Source organism: Arachis hypogaea, chromosome 14, assembly GCF_003086295.3.
Source record: "Arachis hypogaea cultivar Tifrunner chromosome 14, arahy.Tifrunner.gnm2.J5K5, whole genome shotgun sequence".
In the NCBI taxonomy this organism is placed as follows: domain Eukaryota; kingdom Viridiplantae; phylum Streptophyta; class Magnoliopsida; order Fabales; family Fabaceae; genus Arachis; species Arachis hypogaea.
In genome coordinates, this window is record NC_092049.1 from 10,156,243 (window position 1) to 10,174,536 (window position 18,294).

At 30.9% G+C, this 18,294-nt stretch overlaps 1 protein-coding gene across 1 annotated transcript; it reads left to right on the forward strand.

Annotated features, from left to right (window-relative positions):
* Positions 1 to 2,883: 2,883 nt before the first annotated feature.
* Positions 2,884 to 6,883, forward strand: LOC112741450 (peroxidase A2). Its single transcript, XM_025790448.3, has 4 exons — positions 2,884 to 3,276; positions 5,370 to 5,561; positions 5,646 to 5,811; positions 6,171 to 6,883. The coding sequence occupies exons 1-4, from the start codon at positions 3,046 to 3,048 to the stop codon at positions 6,644 to 6,646; spliced, it is 1,065 nt and encodes a 354-aa protein (XP_025646233.1). The 5' UTR covers positions 2,884 to 3,045; the 3' UTR covers positions 6,647 to 6,883.
* Positions 6,884 to 18,294: the final 11,411 nt, after the last annotated feature.

An 18,294-nucleotide genomic window follows, 5' to 3' on the forward strand; every position in this document is an offset into this window, starting at 1 on the left:
TAGTAGTCGAAAGCTTAGAAGTGAATTTAGTCAAATCAAATTTGGGTAGAAACTTGGTTTGTCCATGATAGGATTAGGTTGAATCCTTGAAAATTGATGTATATAAATCTTTAAAATAATAGTAAAGATTTTACCACAATTATAGTATATAACACCTTAAAAATCAAACATATCATCGAGAGACTGTTGGATAGGATATCACTTATTTGAGAAGGAAAAATCCCTCAAGCGTTAGACCAAAAAAGAGATGAATACGCAAGCATACTTGAATAAAAATATTTGACATTTTCAAAAGAAAAAAAAAACATATAAGCATATTCCATCAAATGAAATAAAACAAAAAGCGAAAGATTTCAGAAGTATTATATTATTTCTAGCACTCAATCAACAAAGAAAATGCCAAAAAGAAATAATTATGAAAAAAACATAACATTGTCGAAAAAACTCCCTTCCTTGTATCATACCTCATTCTCTATTGGAATCCTTTAGTACTTCATGAATATGGGTATCAGTAATCCTTCTTCGACACTTTTTCGTAGAATAAAGACTCTTTTTTGCTGTGTGAGATGAAATAGAGTCTGACGTGGCGCCGAAACTGAAGAATAGGGTATGTACTTCATTTTTGGGCTTCCACAAAAAGATTAATTCTTCTTTCATTGGGTCCTCCTCCTCTCCTAATTCTTGGCTAAGGCTGTTGGGCTTGTTCTCCTCTACCTCGAAATCCGAATTGAGGTAGACTACTTCTGGCGACCGTTTTTTAGGCGTTGGAAAGTTCCTATCTAAGAAAGTTATGACAGGTAATTGGAGATTTTCTCCCACAGTATTACAACCTAAATAGATAGTTTGGAACACGGTTGTGGTTGAAAGTCTAGGAGTGAATTTAGACAAATCAAGTTTGGGTAGAAGCTTGGTTTGATCGTGATAGGAATAGGTTGATTTCTTAGTAAATGGGAATTGGTGTTTGTAAATTTTTAAAAAGATAGTGAAAATTTCACCACAAATATGATGTAGATTGGATATAAGTCGCATTGCATATGATGGTTGAATCAGAATATATAACTGTGTTGTTTATTCTTCTCTGTTCAGTTTCTGTTTTTATTTGATAAGAGACAAAAAAAAATTATCTCCTGCACAATCAATATTGTAAATTTCATAACAACTCAATGTATTCAAAAGTAACTAGTTTAATTTGTTGTTGATCAATCATAAAGAGACAAAATAAAATTATCTCTTAACATTGCAGATTCGACAACAATATTAACTTAAGTTCAATTTAAAATAAAAATATACAAATATAAAAAAAATTATAGATTTAACTTTCATTCTCTAAATTATTAAAAATTTTCATTTAGTAACATTTTTTTATTAAAAAGTATCACTAAATTTTTTTTAATTACCAAAGTATAAAAAATATAAATTTAATTTTAATATTATTTTATAATTATTATAGCCACCGTAAACATACACTGATACACATATTAAAATTCACAATATATATATATATATATATATATATATATATATATATATTCGGACTTGAGCTGAATTTTAAACATCCTTTTGAAAAGTGGATAAAAGTAAACAAAAGAAGTAATTGAAAAATCCTTTTCCTGAGTCTGGATGAGTTGGAAGTATTATTATATTATCGGTTCTGACGAAAATAAAGCCACCTTCCTCATTTTTTCTCCAAGAAATATTTAAAGGAGCCAGTAATGACTATGCATGTATGTGTATACCAGAGAAGTCTATAGCGCTTTAAGATTATAAATATTTCATGGGTTCATTAATAATTGTTATCACTTTAAGAAAAATAATTTTAAAAAAACAAAAAACCTTTTAAAAAAGCTTTCCATGCTAAAAAAAATAAATAAAAATCTCTGTTAGAAAATTGAAAAGACGTCTATGGACAATGCATGTCATTATTGTTCCCGAAGTCACAACTTCGTGCTAGAATCTCTTTAGCAGAGTTACTTTTGAATATTTACTATCCATATACTAATTGTATATTAAAATTAATTATTAATATAAATTATATATAAAAATATAAAATACACACTAAAAATAAGTTAAATTATATATAAATACATAATAATTAATTTTAATAATTAATTTTAATATATAAATAATATTTTTTAATATTTATAGTGACTTATTTATGAAAAGTTCAACATATAAACTCTTTTTTTCAAATTTAAAAATCAATTGCAATATCGTCAAATTTACAATAATATATTATTTATATATTATAAGTAACTATTAAATTTAGCATCTTATATTTATTTATAAATATATATTATTTAATTTATTTTTAATATATATTATATATTTTATATTAATATCTAACTTTTTATAATTAATTTTAATATACATATAACGTAATTATAAAATTTAATCATATCCTTTAAAATATATTGGGCTCCATAATTGTCCTTGTGGTAATAATTAAGATACGGAAATTTACATAGGAGTAGTTGTTAATACGAATGCGCGGTCGTGCCGCCCACGTGTCGGATCTGGTAGGGCCACTTTATTTGGTAGTAAGTAACAATAAAATAAAATAAAAAATTTGATTTCACTAAAGAGAGAAATTGATGAATGAAAATGAGCATGAGCATTCAACAATGGCGGGCTTGCTTTCTATGGGGTTCCACTTATTTACAACATGCACTGCCCATATCCAAATATGCTTCCCACTTCCCATTATTTTGTCTTTAGTAATATATTAGTCCTTACTTTTACAAAGAGATAACATGTCTATTATTTACTATCATTATTAAAAATCTATTTGATAACTTTTTTTTAAAAGTTAATTAATCTAAAGTCAAAATTATTAGAGACATAATTATCACTTAAAACTTTACTCTTAAAACAATATTTCAAAGAAGGGAGACCTCTAGTATAACTTGAATTAAGAACGTTGAAGTTGTATTTTTCTTATACCTACTGGCTGCACTATAAATAGAGGCTCAAAAATCACAATCTATCGCCAGCACAACACAAACACATACTTCCATTCATACACACTTAGAAACAAAATAAAAAAAGATGAGTTCATTTGGTGTGAAGGTGTGGTGTGCAGTGGTGTTAGTAGTGATTGTTGGAGAGTTACCAATGTCGACAGATGCACAAGCATCAGGGCTAGATCCGTCATTTTACAAGAACACCTGTCCGAATGTTCATTCCATTGTTCGTGAAGTCATAAGGAATGTTTCCAAAACAGATCCTCGCATGCTTGGTAGCCTCATTAGGCTTCACTTCCATGACTGCTTTGTTCAAGTATCATACTCATCACTATGCTACTTCTTTCATTTACTATATCCTAAGTCTTTATTATTAACTTGAATCAAAGTTTTATTCATATATATACACATAATACAAGTTTAATTCATGTTGATAGTCAAAAATATAATTAAGGTGGCTCTCTCTGCTTTATGGTACATATAATATAGTGCATATAGATCATCAAATCGATCTTTCTTAGTTCTTAGTTCTTAGTTCTTACTCTTTTGGAAACTGCTAAGATCTTTGTCCCCACTAACCATACTATTACTGTGCATGGTGGGACCACTGGATCCCAGTTGAACAGACTACAGAGTCACAGATAATATGGTTTCCTTTCATTTCACCCAATCAGGGAGGGGAAAAAATTGGGTTCAGTTAACAATTAGAAGAACTGAAAAGGAATATTCACAAAAATTATTATCTACTTTTGTATTTTGTATTAAAATTCAAAAATTACAAAAAAGTTACTACTCATTTTTCTTAAAAATATCAGTTTTCAGCTAAAAATTAAATACGTCTAAACTTCTGACTATTAGAAAAATAAAACACATCAACCCTAGTATAAGAACTTATATATTTGAATAATAAAATTTTTTTTAATAGTACCATTTATAACTAAATTTGATAAGAGACTTTTTGTTTGAGAAGTTTTAAAAGTAATTTTTTTCTAATTTTTGACTTATTAAAAGTAGTAATATTAATGTCTGGTACAATTTTTAAAACCAAATTGTAGCTTTTCTAAGAAGTTATTTAGAAACTTATAGAGAAATTAAAAAAATGACTTCTTTTATAATACTACTACTTTTTATCACATTTTTATAAAATAAACACTTTTAAAACTAAATACCCAAACACAAAATAACTTATTTATAAGCTACTTTTAATATAGTCATTTATTATTTAAGTTATTTTGTCAAAAAGAACTTAATTAAGTTGTTTACCAAAATTGGACTTTAATTGTTCTCGTAATAAATTTAACAGATTCTATTAAACTCATAAGAATTTATGACCAATTTAAATAATATAAAAAATTATTTTAATATAATTATGTTATGATAATTACAACGATCATAAGTGTTTCAAAAAGTGTTACTAAAATTAAAATAACATTTTTTATTATTAAACAACGCTTTTTAAAAAGTTTTGTTTAAAAAAATTGTTACCAAAATATAAAAAAAATATAACTTTAATTTTAATAACACTTGCATAATTATCGTAACTACCATAATATTGTCGTATTAGAATCCAACAACATAAAAATATATTATTTGAAATTCTAACTAGGGGTAGCAATGGGTAGGGTAGGGTTTAGAGTCAACCCTAACCCTACCCGCGGGTTGAGATTTTTATATAAACTCAACCCTACCCTACCCGCGGGTTGAGAATATCTCAACCCTAACCCTACCCGCTCTTAATCCGCGGGTACCCGACCCTACCGCAGGTTACAAAAAAATGCAACGTTATTATATAGCTTGATGACAATTTAAAATAGAACTGACTTTTATGTAAAAAAAGTTTATTAAATTATTAATTAATGATCTTCTTTTAATGACTAAGGATATTTTGTATTTAGTGAGAAGTCTTTAGTTCAACATCTACTTAAAATATATTTTTATATAAGTATATAACATATACATATATAGGGTGCGGGTTGGTCGGGTAGGGTTGAGGCTCAACCCGCACCCTACCCGACCCGCACGAAAACCCTACCCGCACCCTACCCTACCCGCTGCGGATCGGGTTGGCAACCCTACCCGACCGGGTGGGGTCGGGTTGGGTACCCGCGGGTAGGATACATATTACCACCCCTAATTCTAACCGACCTTATATCTAATAGATCACCTTAATTTATTTTTTTCATAACATTAATATTATTACATATATTTACTATAAAAATGAGATCTAATTAAACAGAGTTTATACTCAATTTGGGATAATAAATAAGATGTAAATCAACAAAATATTTTTAAAAACATAAAAATACCAATCATCTTCTTATCTTTATACAAGAAAACAAGTTAAAATCGTACAAAGAAAGTTTATTACTAGCTAGTGAGTAGTGACCATGTATGTATATGTATGTGCAGGGATGTGACGCATCAATTTTGTTGAACGACACAAAAACCATAGCAAGCGAGCAAAGTGCACCTCCCAATAGCAATTCAATTAGGGGCTTGGATGTTGTGAACAAGATCAAAACAGAGGTGGAAAAAGCTTGTCCTGGAGTAGTTTCATGTGCTGATATTCTTGCTCTTGCAGCTGAAATCTCATCTGTATTGGTATGCCCCTAACTAAAATAAATGGTACAATATAATTACATATTTTCCACAAAGCATTTATTTGAATTGTGTTAACGTTTACAGGGTCAAGGTCCTGATTGGAAAGTTCCATTAGGGAGAAGGGATAGTACAACAGCAAATAAAACCCTTGCTGGTTTGAACCTTCCAGGTCCTTCATTCGACCTCACAACACTTAAAACATTCTTCAACAGACAAGGCCTCGATGTTACTGACCTAGTTGCACTCTCAGGTATCAAACATTACAATCATTCACTTATAACAAAACAAAAATCATACTTATTGATTATTTTTGTAGTGTTTTCAAATTATTTAAGGGTTTATTTATTATTCATATCTTTAAAGGTTATTTTTGCCTATAATATAATTAGATATTATTATTACTAAAATTTATTAGAGATATAACTATACATATGTCTAACCAACTTGGGTTGGTCGAGTGGTCAGCTCACTCGTCCGCTTAAACAAGTGTTGGGGGTTCGAATCTCGCCTTGTGCATGCAGCAACCCATTGGCCAGCGACAAACCCTTAAATGGAGTTCAGATCCGCGACGAATTAGTCCTTAACCTGTCGTGTTTCTTTGTTATTTAGGTGCTCATACAATTGGAAGAGCTCGGTGTCAATTTATAACTGATCGATTGTACAACTTTAGCAACAGTGCACAACCTGATCCGAATCTAAACACAACTTACTTACAACAATTGAGATCAATATGCCCTAAAAATGGACCCGGAAATGCCCTCACAAATTTGGATTCAAGCACACCTGACAAATTCGACAAGAACTACTACTCCAATCTGCAGATCCGCAAGGGATTGCTCCAGAGTGATCAAGAATTGTTCTCCACGCCCGGTGCCGAAACCGTTAGCATTGTGAACAAGTTCAGTAGTGACGAGAATGCTTTCTTTGAGGCCTTCAAGGCTTCTATGATCAAGATGGGTAACATTGGTGTCATAACCGGTAACAAAGGCGAAATTCGAAAGCAATGTAACTTTGTTAACACACAATCTATTGAGTTGGGTCTGGGTCTCTACAATTCAGAAGATGGTATGGTTAGTTCATCTTAGATTTAGTGAGTTATTAGGATCCAAGAATAAAGAATCTTTGTGTGCACATTTTATGCTATGTGCCCGAGGCTAATTAACTACTATAGCTTTGTGATGAGTGTCTGTGACTTTTTTTTGTTATGTGAGTTTGTTTGCTCCTTGTAATAATATTTTGAGTCGCGTTAATGTAATGATGTTCGGAGTCAATTTCACCAGTTAGTTTCAAAAGACTAATTAATTATATATGTTTTGTTTAAATTTTTTTTTCTCGATGTGATAATGCAAAACAGAGAAATAATTGCTCTGCTCCAAGTATTATTTCCAAAACAACACTACGGCTTTTTTATTGAAATAAATATAAAAATTAGTTTAATTCTAAGAACATCATATATAGAAAACTGAACGAAAATTCGCATGGTCCAAATTGCAAGTGCATATAAAATGAATTTTATCATCATTTTATCTGGCCATTCACAAAATGGCATATCAATTATAGGTTATAGCACATAAGAATTGGTTAGATCTAATGCCCACAAAATAATTTTAGTATGTAGATCATTTTTATAGTGTGAGATTAAATTGAATTTAATAACTTTTGTTTCGTCAAAAAATTTTTTTCTGCTCAAGATGTGATGATAATTTAATGACTACCTCATATTATATATTGAACTAAAGTTATTGAATTCAATTTGATCTTACACTATGAAAATAACTCGCATACTAAAATAATTTGTGGGTATCTGACTAATTTACAATATTATAATTAATGTGTCATTTTACGAATAATTCATGTAAAATGGTGATAAAATCTATTTCAAATGGAGCAATTTGGATCATGTGGATTTTCGTCTAACTTTTTATATATGCATATTTTTTGAATTAAATTATTTTATATTCATTTGAATAAAAAATTCCAACACTACTCTTTTTAATTTCGTGTTTAGTCAAACTTGAATTTGACTAGCTATTACTCCCTTTGACAAGGTATAGGAATGGCAATTTTTTTCGACAGGACGGATATCCGCAAAAATTTATTTATTGGAAAATAGATTTAGGGATCAATTTTTTTCATGGAGAACGGGGATGGAGACCCATATAATAAAGGGGGCGGAGATGAAGATAGAGGTCCCTGCCCTATAGAGACCGTATAATACCTATTATAATAAATGCCTTAAATATTCTTGATATATATATGTGTGTGTCTGTGTGTGTGATTCAATCACCCTCTATATATAACTCTAGCCATAATTTCCTCTCTTCTTCCTAGTTCAGCAATCAGCAGACTCCCTCTCTTCTCTCCAATCCACCTCTCCTCTCAGCGTTGTCCGCCACCCTCCTCCCTCCTCACCGCCATACTTCCCCTTACTACTGCTTTCCTTCTCACTCTCAAGGTCACCGCAGTAGTTGTCGCGTATCGGAGTAAACTTGCCCAAGGAGAATGTCATATCGCGCGCCTTATTTAGTCGAGGAGAACGTCATCGCGTCAGAGAGTGTCGTCGTCTTCGCTGTGTCAAAGAGCGTCGTTATCTTCGTCGCGTCAGAGAGCATTGCCGTCTTCGTCGTTCCAGAGTGCGTCGTGCATCTTCGTCGTTTTTCATCGCCGCTATCGGCCTCTTCCTTTTGGTAACTCCATCTCTGTGATTTCTGTTATTTTAATTATTATAGCATTATTGTTATTTCTATGATTAATGTAATTTGCTGTGATTTCTGTAAATTTTATATTAGTTGTTGTTAATGTTGTAATACTGAAAATTCTTTCTTGTGATGAAAAAATGTCCCCAAATTTGCTTGTTAATTTAATTTGCTTCTGTTTGAAAAAATGTCTCCAAATTTGTCCATGTTTTGATGTCTGTTATTGAAATGATTAGATCTGTGATAGATTTGAATGTTACAGTGGTCATTGAATACAGTGTTGGAGAGGCTAGAGTTCAGTGTAAAAAATTTGGATCTAAAAATTAAAAATAGATGACAATGAGTAGTTTGAATTCATTGCATATGGAAAGAAATTTCAAAAACTCTGTGTGACGAGAATATAATAGGATTTAGAGTTGAATTTGTATTATAGTTAAGTTGAATTCTAAATTTGTTTTTGGTGAAATTTTTTTTCTTTTTTTTTTAAATTCACGGATATCCATGGAGACCTCGATTCCTGACGGATATGGGGTCTCCATTATCCATCGCGAGGGCGGGGACAGATTATGAGCGGTGGGGGCGAAGCCACGTCCCTATGGAAACCTGTTGTCATCCCTAGCAAAGAGCGGAATAGAGGAGCTTCTCTTAAAAGAGGAGTTTTTTTTTATTATGACTAGTATTTTTGGCCGTAATAATATTACGAGAACATAAATTCTTTAAAATTATGTTGCTTTATCTTGATATTATAGGTTTTGACAGAAAAAATTTATAAAATCAAACTAACTTTGTAAAAAGATTGTAGGAGACAAAAGTTTCAGTCAGTTAAAAAAATAGGATCTTTGTAGATAAAAAAATATCAAATAATAATTTTTTAGTTATTATTTTCATGTGAAAGAGATTAATTTTTCACTAAAATTTAATTTTAACATTCATTATCTAAATCCTGAAAGAATTTAATGTTTACACTTTTATATTTGATTAGGTGTTAATTCTATTGTACAAATAAAAATAATTAATTTTTATTCCTATTATTTAAAATATATTTTTTCTCTTTATATATATTAAAATATAGTTAGATTTTAGTATTAAAAAAATTTATATTGATAGTTATAAAATTAATTCAAAATTAATTTTTTTGAAACAATTAAATCTTGATTCTAATTATTAATCACAACATTAGTATTCTCTTTAAATTATATGTAATAAATATTTGAAGGAAGAGAAGTGAAAATATAAATTAGAAAGATATAAGTAGTGAAAATTTGAAACTAAATATAAAAACTAAAAAAGTATGTATATAATAATAATAATAATAATAATAATATATTTTTTATGTAAAATAATATTATGAGATATTTTTAATTATATTTAAATATAAATTTAATATATTTTTTATAATTTTATGAATTTATTTTAATTATTTTATTTTATTAATTTTATTTTTGATAGAATAGAAATGTAGAGAGAGATAGAAAATGAGAGAGAAAGATAAAGAAGAAGAGAAAGAGAAAGAAAGAGAGAGTTTGTTAATTTTAAAAAGAGAGATTTTATTTTAATTGTAATAAAAAATATTTTGTGACATATTTTAGTTTGTTAAATTATTAATATAAATATAAGTTATAAGTTATATATAGAGTGAGAAGAGTAGAGAGAAATAGAGAATGAAAGAGAGATAGATAAGAAAATGAATAAAATTTTTTTATTAGTTTTAAAAAGAAATATTTCTTCTTAATTTTAATGAGAGAGTGTCATGTAACATATTTTGATTATTAAATTAATAATATAATATAATTATATTTTAATTTTAATTTTAATATTTTAATTTAAATTTTAATTATAATTAGAGAATGTTATGTTGTATTGTTATATCTTTTAATTTTTAAATTTATAATTATTAATTATAATAATGATATATATAAGAGTGCTAGAGTAGGTGAAAAAATAAGAAATAGAAAAAAGGAGAGAGAGGAGAAAAGACTTTATTAATTTTAAAGAAAAAATGTAATTTTAGTTATAATTAAAAAATGACATATAACACATTTTAATTATAAAATTAATAATATATAATAGATTTTATATATCTAGTTGGATTTTATTATTAAGATTGCTTATAGAATTGTAGATCCTAATAACCACCGCCCTGCATATAGTGATTTTTAAATTTAGCCTGTGATTGAAGTTAACCGATTGGGTGTTAAAAAATATTTGGATGACAATAAAAATTAGTTTAAATAAATTTAATTTTTTTATTTTGTATTTTTAATTATTATTAAAATAAATAAATAAGTATTTTAAATGTAATAAATATATAATAATAAATGTTATATATAATTATAAATATTAAATTAAATAAAAAATAAACTACTAAAAATGTACTTGAATAATTTATTATTGATAAAAATACATTCGAATTTTATTATTGATAAAAATACCCTCAAATAATTTTAAAATGTAACAAAAATTTTTAACATTAAATATGTATTTTTTTAAAAATGCTTTAAAGATTGAATTTTGATGCGATTTTTTGCAAGCATGATTAGAAAATGAGATATCATTATTCTTAAAATTTGGTAATTTTTCACCAAGTATATATATTTTTTGTAATTTTTTAAAAGTATTATTGGTTGTTGACAAAAGATCATAAAAAAATACTTAGCGAAAAATCACCAAATTTTAAAGATAAAAATATCTCATTTTCTAATCATGCTTGTAAAAAATCACATCAAAATTCAATATCTAAAGTATTTTTTGAGAATACATATTTAATGTTAGACATTTTTTGTTGCGTTTTAAAATTATTTAAAGGTATTTTTGTCGATAACAAAATTCGAGTATATTTTTGTCAGTAATAACATTATTCAAATATATTTTTAGTGGTTTACAATAAATAAATTATTTTAAGTTATTATTTCTCTAATATTATTGTTAGATAATCTGGTAATTATCAATGATTAATAATGATAAAAACAAAAGAAAAAGAAAAATGATATATATATATATATATATATATATATATATATATATATATATGAATTAGATTCATACGAACCGACTAACTATCTTTTTTATTTATATCTTTTTTAAAATAAAAGGGGTAAATTTACCCATTTTGGTTTTTTATTTCTAGCCCAGTTCATTTTGAATTTGGTAGTTTGACCGTGGAATTTCGTTCTTTCTTTATTTCCGGAATATGAGTGTGTGATTTGTTCTAATTGATCTTATTGCAAATACAGAACAAAAATAAAGGATATGTCATCTTGATAGAGATGGTTTTACCCCGTCATATATTATTTTCTAGTATTTGGAGCACGGAATATGTCATTATCATTGTTTTTGAACACATTTTAACTTTTCTTTTTAATATTGTCATCCTTATAATATTTTTTTTTGTGAAACATGTAAATTTAATAGATGACTAATAAAAGTTATTATTTTTATTTAATAGTCTAAATATTAAATATTAAATATTAAATTTTATTTTTCAATAGTATAAAATAAAATAGTAATTCAAAGTATTAACTAATATTAAAAAGAATAGATTATACATTTTGTCTTTAATGGTTAGAATTTTTTAAAATATTTTTAGCATTTAATTTTATTTAATTTTTTTTTCTTTCAATATTTTCAATTCATTTAATGTTGTCTTTAATATTTTTTATTTGTGTCAAAATTATTTTAAAAATTTTTAATTTTATCTCTAATATTCTATATAAAATTAACATTTATAACTATTTTTGACACAAATAAAAATATTAAAAATAAAATTAAATACAAATAAACGTTAGAAATAATTTAAAAAAAATTACAAACTTTAAGAACAAAACATATATTTTCTCCTATTAAAAAATTATCGACCCTCTGATGTTTCTCGGACAAATTTGCATGGTTGATTATCATCAATTCATCATGAATCTAAGAGCAACTCCAATGGGCATAGTTTTGAGGCCCTGTTACTGACAAAAGCAAGTAGGAACCGTTGAAGGGGGAGAAGAACTAAGTTCCTTCACGGGATTCAATGTGAAGAGTCCCTCTGAACAGGGCCTCAACTAAACCAATAATAACTTGTCAAGTGGCAAGTTATTATAAAAATAAATAATTATATAAAATTTAAAATAATTAAATAATTATATTAAATAATTAAATTATAATTAATTTATTAATAATTTTAATAATTAATTAGATTAAATAATTAAATTTTTATTTAATTAATAATTTATATTAATTATTTATATTATAATTAATATTAAATATTATTTATATTATTATATTAAATTATAATTAATTAAATTTATTTACATTAAAAAATAATTTTTGGTTGGGTTGGTTATTTTTATTTTTAAAATTTAAAATGTTAATGACATTATTAAAATTAGTAGTTGTAAAACTAGCCATTGCAAAATTAGTAGTTGGAAACTAACCATTATTATGTTACCGTTATTATTAATAAATTAATATTTTAATACTTTATATATATCACTTACATACACTTTTATTCTCACACTTTCCTCTACTCTTTTCTTCATCATCTTCCAAGTTTACTTCTATCCCGAATTTTATATTGTGTATTATTATTATATATGAATTTATTTAATATTAATATCTTTTAATAGTGAATTATTTTTAAATTTATAAATTTAAATAATAATATTGAAAAAAAATTAAATTACATTAATTTTAAGTATTTTAATTAATTAATTAAGTGGGACCACAACAGGGACTAAAGTTAGTTCCTCCTAATGGAGAAGAGATAGATGTTTTGAGTTCCTATTTATTGTTTATGACGCAAAAGCTGATGTGGAGTTACTTTTTATGACACGTGGGCCACAAATAGGAACTGAGATGAGTTCCCTGCTGGAGATGGTCTAAGGTGGCTCCCGCTGCTCGTGTCGTGTTGTGGTGTTCGTACTGTGATTACATCTGGCAAGTGGTGGATGGATGACTATAACCTTTGATTTGAACAGTGGAGAGATTCGGTAGCAGTAGCACAAATGCACGATGCCAAATAAAAGCATTTCTATTTAGAGAAAATTTATTCCAACATCTTAAAATAAAGTTAAGAAAACGTGATCATCGTGTATTTGAATTTTTTTTTTGGGTGACTGTTTCTATGATAGTTTTTTTTTCGTGATTATTTTTTTTATTATTATTAACAACGGGACTAAAGCCCAAAAAGGAGAACTAACTAGAAACTATTCTTGAGTGAACCGTTCCTACAGCATCAGTAAAAAAAAGCAAGGTAATACAAGGTGACAATGAAAAAAAGAAATGACAACCATAACTTAAACTATAACCAAAAGATGCCAATTTATCGGCACAAGAATTTGCTTCCCTGAATTCATGAAGAGTCCAGTTACTGAGTCTGTTGCACCTGATCCTTATTGCTGACACAAGAGCTCCTACCGAATGTAGGTTGTTCAAATTCTGAGAACAAAGATGCACTGCTATCGCTGAATCAACCTCAATTTTAGCATGGGAGTGTCCCAAGTTAATGATTAGCTCAAGATCGAAGAGTATGCCCTAAAGCTCTGCCGTAGTCACAGTGCAAGCACCCAAATTCGCACTATAACAAGCCAAAAATTGACCATTGCTATCTCTAAGGATACCACCACAAGCCGCTCTGTCATCCTTACTAACTGAGCCATCCGAATTCAGCTTGATAAAAGGAGGAGGAGGTGACTGCCACGTAATAAGCATCTCTGCAAAAGTCCCCACTCTTCTCCTAGATCGCATAGATTCAGACTGAGCCCTGTGATAGTCCTGTGCCATATACCAGGCTATTTCATGAATCTTGCCTTCATCTGGAACTCTATCCTTGTTAAATACAAAGGTGTTCCTTCGAAACAACAGGAAGTTTAAGGTACTAGCAAAGAGGAGGGGCCAAAGAACCCCTTTGAAAGGAAGTTGGAAAGATAAGTTCTCCATCAACCAAGGAATAAGAGGTTTGGTGAAGAAATTCTCCGGATCCAACCTGTCATCAATGCTCTTCCATGTTCTATATGCGACTGGACAATCACGCAAGACTTGGAGCAAAGATTCAGAGTTGTTACCACAAACACCGCACAAAGCAGATTGAGGTATGTTTCGCCGAACACGCTCCTCATTCGTAAGAAGTGCATTATTGGCTACTAACCAGCAGAAACTGCGAAGCCTTTGAAGGCCTTCCAACTTCCATATCCGAGTAAAAATGCTCGCATTCTCAGTACTGGCAGGGGAGAAAAGGGCAGAACAAGCTGACTTTATGGAAAACACCACATTCAGTGTTAGTATCCAAGCAATCGAATCCTCGCTCAACTCCACTTCTGGTGGCTTCATAGAAGCAAAGATTGAGAGCCAATCATCCCCCAAATTGTAACCAATACGGTCATAATTCCAATTATTATTCACAATATAGTCACAAACTTTTTCATCTCTCATGTTTGTTGTTACCTCTGTTTGGGCAAAGTCCATCAAGCAATGAACACTTGGGATCCAATGATGCTCCAAAAATCCACGGTCCGATCTGAACCAACCTTCCAGATAAGATTCCTCTCAAAATGTTTCCAAATGTTAGAGATACCTTTCCAAGCGTTAGACATACGTTGAAGAGGCTTCATCAAAGGGATAGTATCATCACCACACCTATATTTACTGCGGAGGAACTATACCCAGAAAGAATCCCTATTATAAATTAACTTCCAGGCCAGTTTCATCAGATTTGCATCATTCATCACTCTGGCGGCTCTAAAGCCCAGTCCTCCAGATTTCTTCGGCGAGCACAGCTTCTTCCAGTTGAGTAAGTGGATTTTCTTACCAGAGTTATTACCTCCCCATACGAAGTTCCTGCATATACTGTCAATCTTATCACAAACCCTCAAGGGAATCCTCATGGTCTGCATAATATAGGTTGGAATTGAAGCTAGAGCCGATTGGGTCAAAGTAACTCTGCCTGCCAGAGAGAGATTACGAGCCTTCCACGTACTCAACCGACTCATCATCCTATCAATAATAAACTGAAAGTCCTCAGTTTTAGTACGGCCATGGAGGAGAGGAACACCCAAGTATTTGTCCATATTTGAAGTTACTCGTATACCTAAGGCTTCACTTAGCGCCCTCTTACGATTGAAATTCATATTCTCAGAGAAGTAGACGCAAGACTTATCATAGCTAACTTTTTTACCAGAACACCGACAAAACATCTCAAGAATATCTCGAGTTAACTCCACCTACTCCATTGATGCTTTACCAAATAGAACGATATCATCAGCAAAACACAAATGTGACAGCTTCGGACCTCCCCTATTCAGAGTGATTGGCTCCCAGATATTATGCTTAACTGCCATTGTGATGATTTGTGATAGTCGTTAGATACACAACACGAATAAGTAAGGTGACATAGGGTCACCTTGTCGGATACCCCTAGAAGGAACGAAAGGGTCCGAAGGAGTCCCATGCCACAATAGATTCATGTTTGCAGACGAGTAGCAACTCACTATCAAACAGATTCCGCAGTAAACCTGCATCCTGAAGAATATCCTGGATAAATCTGCAATTCAACCTGTCATAAGCTTTTTCAAGATCTATCTTAATTGCCATAAAACCAGAAGTCCCTTTCTTAGATCTCATAGAATGTATAGCCTCCTGTGCTACCAAAATATTATCAGCACTTTGCCTCCCGGAGATAAAACTGCACTGAGCAGGGCTTATGAGTTTTGACATGACGTCTTTCAGCCTGTTGGATACAATTTTAGTAATTATCTTATAAGAAACGTTACACAATCCAATAGGTCGAAATTGGCTAAAATTCTCAAGAACCTCCCTCTTCGGAATCAGAGAAATATAAGTATTTTTAACCTTCTTTATTTCTACATGATCCACAAACACCTTTTTCATCCAATCTTCAACTAAAGTCTTCACAAGGCTCCAGTTGCTCTGATAAAACATAGGGAAAAGATCGTCTGGTCCCGGGGCTTTCCAAGCTCCCATAAAAAAGAGAGCTGCAGAGACTTCTTCCACTACAACCATACGATCCAGGTGCCCAACCTCTTCGGACGTCAAAACAGAAAACATACCGGAAGCTACTAACTTCTCATATGGCTGATCATCAGTATAAAGTGAAAGAAAGTGATTAATGCCCAAATGCTGAAGCTGAACAGTGTCATCTACCCAATCACCGTGTTGGTTTTTAAGCATTGTCACTCTGTTTCTACATCTTCTAGCAGTTGCCAAATTATGGAAGTAGGAGATATTGTGATCCCCATAGCTTATCCACTTACATCTTGAACATTATTTCCAAAGTATCTCCTCTTGAATCAAAATTGCTTCTAGTTCTTTCCATAACTCAGTTTGGAGTTCCTCCAAAAAAGGATTCACTTCGAAACCAAGTTTCAAGGAGATACCATTCAGTCTGGCTAAAATTCTATTCTTTTTCCGATGAATATCACCAAAAACTTCCTTGTTCTAAACCTTTGCGGCTTCCATAAAATTAGCCACATTTTGGTCCAAAGAAGTTTCATCCTTCCAGTTCGTCTTCAACATAGAATTAAAGTTCTCATGAGTCAATCATGAAGCCAAAAACCGAAAGAGACGATAAGAGGATGCAACAGTACTATCCACCCAAAGCTCCAGAAAAATTAGGACATGGTCTGATTTGAGTTTGGGAAGATGCTTCACCACGGTGCTACTAAAGCGTTGGGACCAAGCCGCATTAGTTACATATCTATCCAACCGTCTTTTAATAATTCCTTTTTGCCAGGTAAACGGCTGACCTTTAAAGCCCAGGTCCTGCAACCCACACTCTAATAAGCAATCCGTAAAACGATCATAGTCTCTAGAGAGACCAGAGTTACCCCCTGTATCGGTAGCAGATAAGACATAGTTAAAGTCCCCTCCTACATACCACTCGCTAGTCAAATTATCAGCCATACTTTTTAGACCTTTCCATAGACTAGTTCTCAGCCCAATTTGTGGGGAGCCATAAACAACCGTAAAGAGCTAAGGACTTTCCAAACCATATATAAGTTTCATGTGGACATATTGTCTATGAGACATAAGGACCTCAACATTCCAAAAATTCGAATTCCATAAAATCCAGATGCCCCTTGAAAAATCGACACCTTCTTCAAGAAACCAAATCTCTTTGTGATCTTATTCGCCTTTGGACCCGATAGATGAGTTTCCAAAAGACACAACATATTACAATTAAAATTCCTACATAAATATTTAACCAAAGTAGAAAAACCTTTGCTACTAACACCTCTACAATTCCAAGTAATAATATTCATAGAAAAAAATAAGGAATAGAAGAGACAACCAATCGAAGCGGCCTTAATCAAGTAGAGCAGGAAGCTGGTGTGGTATCCACCACCATCATTACGGACTCATCCTCCACTGCCCGAGAATTTGTATGATTTGGGCATAAGCTAAGAATCTGAGTTGATCCAAGATCTGGCGGGTTTGCAGCCGCCAGTACTTCTTCTTTCGCACTTCCCCTTAGAAACTTTAGTGCTGCGAGAGCCTCCTTCGAGGGTTGATGAATCTGAGTGAAAGGCACGCCATCTAAGAACAACGCTTCATCCCCTGCCACATACTTCATCTGCTTCATCAAATTTAAAGTCCTCCAGTACTCTGTATCTTTTTGCTCCAAGTTAACTTTAAAGACCCCCTCCACTACTTCTTTTCCTTTCACCAATGATTCCTCAATGATCTTCTTTGATCCATCCTCCTTCTCACGAGAACCCCTCCCTTCTTGGGTTTTAGGAGTACCTTTTGGCCCAGCTAGCCGACTCTTAGAGGAGGAGGTGTGTTTGGACAGCTCTAACTTCTTAGTCTTTTCCACTTGTGCTAAGTGCTTATTTGATACGAAACCTTCTTTATGAATATGTGCTCCCATATCGGACTCCTCTTGTTCTGCATATTCCAAAGATTGAAAACGTGAACCTGACCCAATTGGGTTGCCTGTCTGGATTGAGGTCCCAATATTACCGTTGCTTCGATTAAACCTGCGCTGGGGTTTCTTAACCAACTTCCACGGGACAAGCACTCCTGAAGATTCAGCTCTT